This window comes from Egretta garzetta, unplaced genomic scaffold (genome assembly GCF_000687185.1).
Source record: "Egretta garzetta isolate BGI_Z169 unplaced genomic scaffold, ASM68718v1 scaffold760, whole genome shotgun sequence".
Classification (NCBI taxonomy): domain Eukaryota; kingdom Metazoa; phylum Chordata; class Aves; order Pelecaniformes; family Ardeidae; genus Egretta; species Egretta garzetta.
Genome location: NW_009258217.1, coordinates 206,552 through 212,551, shown reverse-complemented (window position 1 = coordinate 212,551; position 6,000 = coordinate 206,552). Strand labels below are relative to the sequence as shown.

General features: G+C 39.2%; 1 protein-coding gene across 6 annotated transcripts in view; it reads left to right on the top strand.

The window, feature by feature from the left end:
* The window catches only part of RALGPS2 (Ral GEF with PH domain and SH3 binding motif 2), a 100,652-nt gene that overhangs the window by 1,353 nt on the left and 93,299 nt on the right, over positions 1-6,000 (top strand). For all 6 annotated transcript variants that reach the window (XR_004842281.1, XR_004842242.1, XM_035897525.1 and 3 more), the window contains exon 2: positions 3,145-3,252. Coding sequence is in view for 4 of the 6 variants with exons in the window: in XM_035897525.1 (XP_035753418.1) it covers positions 3,145-3,252 (108 nt within the window). In the remaining 2 variants the exon portion in view is untranslated. The remainder of the gene's footprint in view (positions 1-3,144; positions 3,253-6,000) is intronic.

The window sequence follows — 6,000 nt, the reverse complement described above, 5'->3', positions numbered from 1 at the left end:
GTGTGGCCAGCAGGAGTAGGGAAGTGATCATGCCCCTGTACTCGGTGCTGGTGAGGCCGCACTTCGAATACTGTGTTCAGTTTTGGGCCCCTCACTACAAGAAAGATCTTGTGTTGCTGGAACATGTCCAGAGGAGAGCAACCAAGCTGGGGAGGGGTCTGGAGCACAAGTCTGATGAGGAGCAGCTGAGGGAACTGGGGTTGTTTAGCTTGGAGAAGAGGAGGCTGAGGGGAGACCTGATCGCCCTCTCCAACTACCTGAAAGGAGGTTGTAGCCAGGTGGGTGTTGGTCTCTTCTGCCAAGTAACAAGTGATAGGATGAGAGGAAATGGCCTCAAGTTGTGCCAGGGCAGGTTTAGATTACATATCAGGAAAAATTTCTGAAAGGGTTATCAGGCACTGGAATGGGCTGCCCAGGGAAGTGGTTGAGTCCCCATCCCTGGAGGTATTTAAAAGAAGGATAGATGAGGTGCTTAGGGATGTGGTTTAGTAGTGGACAGGTATGGTTGGACTTGATGATCTTAAAGGTCTTTTCCAACCAAATGATTCTGATTCTATGCTGATGCCTCTTATTTTGACGTTAGTATAGCTTTCCATTTATCATCTACTTGTTAAAGAAAGAAGGCGTGGGGTGAAGTTAGTACCAGAACTTTTTGAGTTCTTTTTGCTAGGATCATGTGAGGAGCTGTTGAGAGTTGTGACCAATTCCTAAATTCTTAGCAAGGTTAGAGCGTTTGCAAGACTTGGTTGGGTTTGTGTTTTGTTTTTTCCCCAGTACTCTTGTAGGTCACTCCCTGTTGGGTTTTTTTGTTAATGCCTCATAGTACTGAAGGGAACTGTCAAATATTGTCCAGATTTAAACAAGAAAGCTGGCATCAATCTCCAAGGCCATTGTTTATTTTTATACAGATTCTTGTACTTCCCTTATCATTGTATTATGAATCATTGATTGACCATTTGTGGGCATGCAACTGAAAAATTTTATTAGAGGAAAGCTTTCTTTTTACTCAACAAGGTAGTCTTGAATGTTTGTATGATGTGTGGTAAAAATGAGTAAAATACATTTTGGCAAAGATACATGAATCTGCTTTCAGCAAGTGATATTTTCTTTTTTTGCTATCTTGACTAGTCGGGAGGAGGGAGGACTTGTAACTGAAAAGTTTCTGTAAGTATGTTGGTTACTGAAAATGCCTGTCTAGTTGGGAGGTTTTGGTGGTGTTTTCAAAGTCAGGTTTTTCAGAGAGATGGTACTGTTAGAACCTAACTATAACAAGATATGATTATTATGTGTTTTATTTATGTGTCCTTATAACAAAAGTGCTTTAAAATGTACAAGAGTTTACTTCAGCTGGCTGAATTCTCAAGAAGTTAAACTGTTCTTGTTTCTGTGAGTAGGAAGCCAAAGTCAAAATATATAGTGTAGCCCTAGAATACTGCCTTGTTAGTTTTTCAGGGGAAGACATAAGCACAGTAGAACTATTTACCAGCGTCAGTGACCATGTGCTAACTTCCCTTGTGCCTTGGCATCAGCAGACATAATGCAGGTGTTACTGAAAGCACAGTGTAACAGTGCTGAAATTCGGCTTTCACTAGAAGTGATCAGAAGTGATCTGGTGAAATGGTCATTCATGTGCGTGTTGTGTATGTGACCCATATCCCTGCTTTTGAAAACTTTCAACATGAGCAGTAAAATTACACAGGACTGTCAGAAAGTGCCTTTGTTATGTGGTCCAAAGACTATAATCTTTTCAGCTTTCTAGGAGGTGTCCTCCTGTGGTGGTGGTTAGGATAGAGTGCTCAAGGATACATCAGTCTCCAGAATGAAACAAGGCAGGTCTTGGTTTGTGTTCAGTGTGTTATGCCACAGTTGAGCTGGAGCTCCCAGCAATGGTGAGAATAAGCTCTGTGCGCAAATACTAGTTTTCTTTCTCTCGAGTCTCTCCAAACAAAGCATTAGCAAAACTGTTGTGGGAGCTCAGTTAGAGCTTGTGTCAAGGCTGTGATATTGCTGAAGCATGCAGGTGCCATGCTGTACTTCAGGTAAGCGTACTGTTTGCTGAAGAAGCAGTGTTAAAATTGATACAGTTATTGATACAGTTGTTGACTGTAGTAACTATGGTCCTTCGTGATGGTTTTGTCCATGTGTCTTGTCTTATTTCTTTCTTTTTAGTCGAGAGTTTGCTTTACCCCAAGTTTCTGAAAGTGAGAAGCAACTAGGAAGCAAGAGATATGCATAGCCTTTCAGGTCTTCAGAGGAGAGTGCGGGGCAGCAAAGTGATTGTATGCTGTATGCATATTTCTGAAATAAGTATGCCTAGGGTTCAGATGTGCAGTGTACATCTGGATGTGACATTTCAATCTCCATGTGGAAAAAAAACCTTGTCATGACTGAACAGAATCTAGGTTTGCATCTACATACTAGAGGAAAGGATTACTCATAGTGCAGGTGTATTGTTTTCATAAGTTTCAAACATGAAAACAATATGAAGTGTTAATTTCATTTACAGTGTTAATTTTTGAAACATATTTGCATTTTACAGGGAAGCTAAATCTTTGTTGTAGATAAAGATTCACAGAATAATATTCTAGGATCTGGTAATTTTTGCAAATGTGAATTACTAGTATTTAAAAAAAAACCCTAAAATTGTTTATTCTAAGTGTCTTCATCAGGAACACATGTAGCTCACAGTCTAATTTTGTAAGTTTTAATGTTTCTAAGAGAAACAGGAAGAGATTGGTACCATTCTTTGATGTTAAGGTCTGGCCCTAAGGAATAGTTGTCTTTCCTCAATCTAGTGGTATTTTTTTCCTGTTTGAAATTAAAATTTGTTTTGTTTATGTGGTTGTATTGTATTGTTACTGTTGTTATTACCTTTCCTGTCAACAAAATTGGAATTTAATTGTGTTGAAACACTATTGTGTTCAAGGAACACCTTTGAAATCCATTGAAGTCAGGTTGAAAGTCTGATTTTAGCAGTCTCTATCAGGAGGAGGTAAGACCTGTAACTGACTTTTAATTGATAATTTGCCCAGTAGAAAGATTCTGAACAGTGATGTTTGAACAGGAATTTTGCTTTTGGGAGTGTAAAAACAAAAAAGAAGAGAGAACCAAAATATCATCAGTGTGTTTGCTTTTTTTCTGCAGAAGAGTAGCAGCTCTGAATCCTTGAGTGACAAAGGTTCAGCTGAACTGAAGAAGAGCTTTGATGCGGTGGTATTTGATGTTTTAAAGGTTACACCAGAAGAATATGCAGTAAGTGATTCAAATAATTTTTGTTATTTTGTGTGAATCTTATCAGCAGCTTTTCATCTGCTTTTCCACTTCTAGATGTTGTTTGCCTAATTTCTGTCGTACATGGGTTTCAAAAATGGATCCTGCACTGTAGTTCTTCATTGTCTATGTTCTGTTTATTGTTAAGTGATCTTTTTGGGCTAAGCTGTCCAGGCATTTTTCACACTCTTAATATGTAACGTAGACCAGAGATTCTTAAATGTATATGATGCAGCTTAATTCTGATGTGCATATTTTAGTTGCAATAATCTACTTGATCTGTACTTGTTTTTTCTGGAAGTGTTTTAATTTTTAACTCTGTTAATTTTTACATCTAGAGAGCATTTGCTTTGCAGGTGCAATGATACTGAATAATGAGTTGGGTATCCTGCAGAACCAAGAACAAATGAGTAAAAATATTTAACCAAAACATTAGGTGACTTTCTTTTTTCTACCCAACTTGTAGTGGTTAAGATGACAGATGGTCCCTCTAAAGTGATTCAAGTATACTACTAGAAAGATTGCTAACAAGCTATTGCTCTTAACTGCATTTATAGTTCAAGTGACGAGATTTGTGATGAGTTGTCCTAGGGAGATTATTGATAAGGGGTAGTACGTATCACAAAATATTCACATTAAGTTTGTTCTATTTTTAAATTGTTAATAACTATTTCAGTTAATTATTAATGGCTAAATTGATTTTAATGAGCACACTGAAAATTCAAAGCATCTGTTTTATGAAGTGTTACTAACACATTAAATTCTTCTTGGGTAGTTAATGGGGTGTATTCCTGCCTGAAGTTTAAGTCATCTGGTTTGGGCTTCTTCCTTGCTCCGTTGTCAGGAACAGCTGGGCAATGAATCACCTACTTTTCATGGGAAGATGGTTTTGGGGCTGGCTATCCTTCAGTTTTATCTTACAATTTTTCTACATAAATGAAATCTAAGTACTTAGGGAATTTGGGGCTAGGGGCATGAATTCAAGTGGAATTATGCATTCAGGCCAGAATAGCTACAGGTTCCTTCCAATGGCTAAAGCCAGTGGCGGATGCTGTTGATCAGCAGATTAGATCACTTTGTCTCTGGAGTTGCTGTCACTCACTTGGACAGCAAAATATAAAAAGGTGCTTTGTCTTGTATCACATTTCAAAATGCTTTTGCTCTACTATCTTCCTCTGTCTAATCCTTCATCTCTCATGTGCAGAAACCTTTTACCTTTATGGGTCTTCTAAATGTTACCTGCTTAGTAAATCTTGGTTAGATAAAAATTATTAAAATCCAGTGTTTTTACTGTTTTCATATTATAGAATCATAGAATTGTTTAGGTTGGAAAAGACCCTTAAGATCAAGTCCAACCCTTAACCTAGCACTGCCAAGCCAACCACTCAGCCATGTCCCTAAGCACCACATCTACCCATCTTCTAAATACCTCCAGGGATGGGGACTCAACCACTTCCCTGGGCAGCCCGTTCTAATGCTTGACAACGCTTTCCGTGACAAAATTTTTCCTAAAAGCCAGTCAAAGCCTCCCCGAGCACAACTTGAGGCCATTTCCTCTTGTCCTATCGCTTGTTACTTGGCAGAAGAGACCAACACCCACCTGGCTACAACCTCTTTTCAGGTAGTTGTAGAGGGCAATAAGGTCTCCCCTCAGCCTCCTCCAGGCTAAACAACGCTGGTTCCCTCAGACGCTCCTTGCCAGACTTGTGCTTCAGACCCCTCACCAGCTTCATTGCCCTTCTCTGGACATGCTCTAGCACCTCAATGTCTTTCTTGTAGTGAGGGGCCCAAAACTGAACACAGTATTCGTGGTGCAGTCTCACCAGTGCTGAGTACAGGGGCACGATCACTTCCCTCGTCCTGCTGACCACGCAATTTCTGCTACAAGCCAGGATGCCATTGGCCTTCTTGGCCACCTGGGCACACTGCCAGTTGATATTAAAAAAAAAATGCTTTTTTAAAAAAAAATAATTTTTTCAAAGTGGTAAACTAAAGAAATAATTTGTGGGCTCTAAGTACCTTATTCATGGAGAGAAAAGATAATGTGATAAAGCCAGTAAAATGGCAATAAAAGCAAGTTGCTGCCCAAGAGCTAGTTAGACAGCTGTCTAATTAATGGTTAGGAAACTTTGGTGTGAATGAAAAAATTCCAGTGCATGGGTAGCATAAAGATGAGAGTTAACTGATAAAGTCAACATCAGCATTGGGAAGTCTCATCCTGTACCTTATATAATATGTTGCATTTAGATCAGAACGGGTCATTGTGTACAGATGGGACAATTACAGTTGTGCTGGAGAAAGAGGAGTAAAAATCTGAAAGATAATTAAGTTTGAAATATACTGGAAATAAGATTCATGCTAGTGGTTTCAGCACCAATATGAGACACACAGATGTCTTTTCAGTTCCCACCATGTTAAGAGACATCACTGTTATTTCAAAACTTGATCTGTTTAGTCAGTTAGTGGGTAGGAGACAAGTTGGACTACAAAAGCTGTTCCTTGTCATCCTGTAGTTTCAAGAAGCTGCTTACCAAGCCAAAGAGAAGCCCAAGTGCAAATATTTTTGGTGATTTTATTTCCATATTCTTCTCTTTGGCAGTTATCTAACACTATCCTGAATGCATGGTTGGTGTGCCATTTCATTTGATGGTTCTTCCTTCAGTCTCATATTAACTGTCTAGCAGAAGTATGCCAGCCCTTCAAGGGGTCTAGTGTGAACAGTAACGGAAA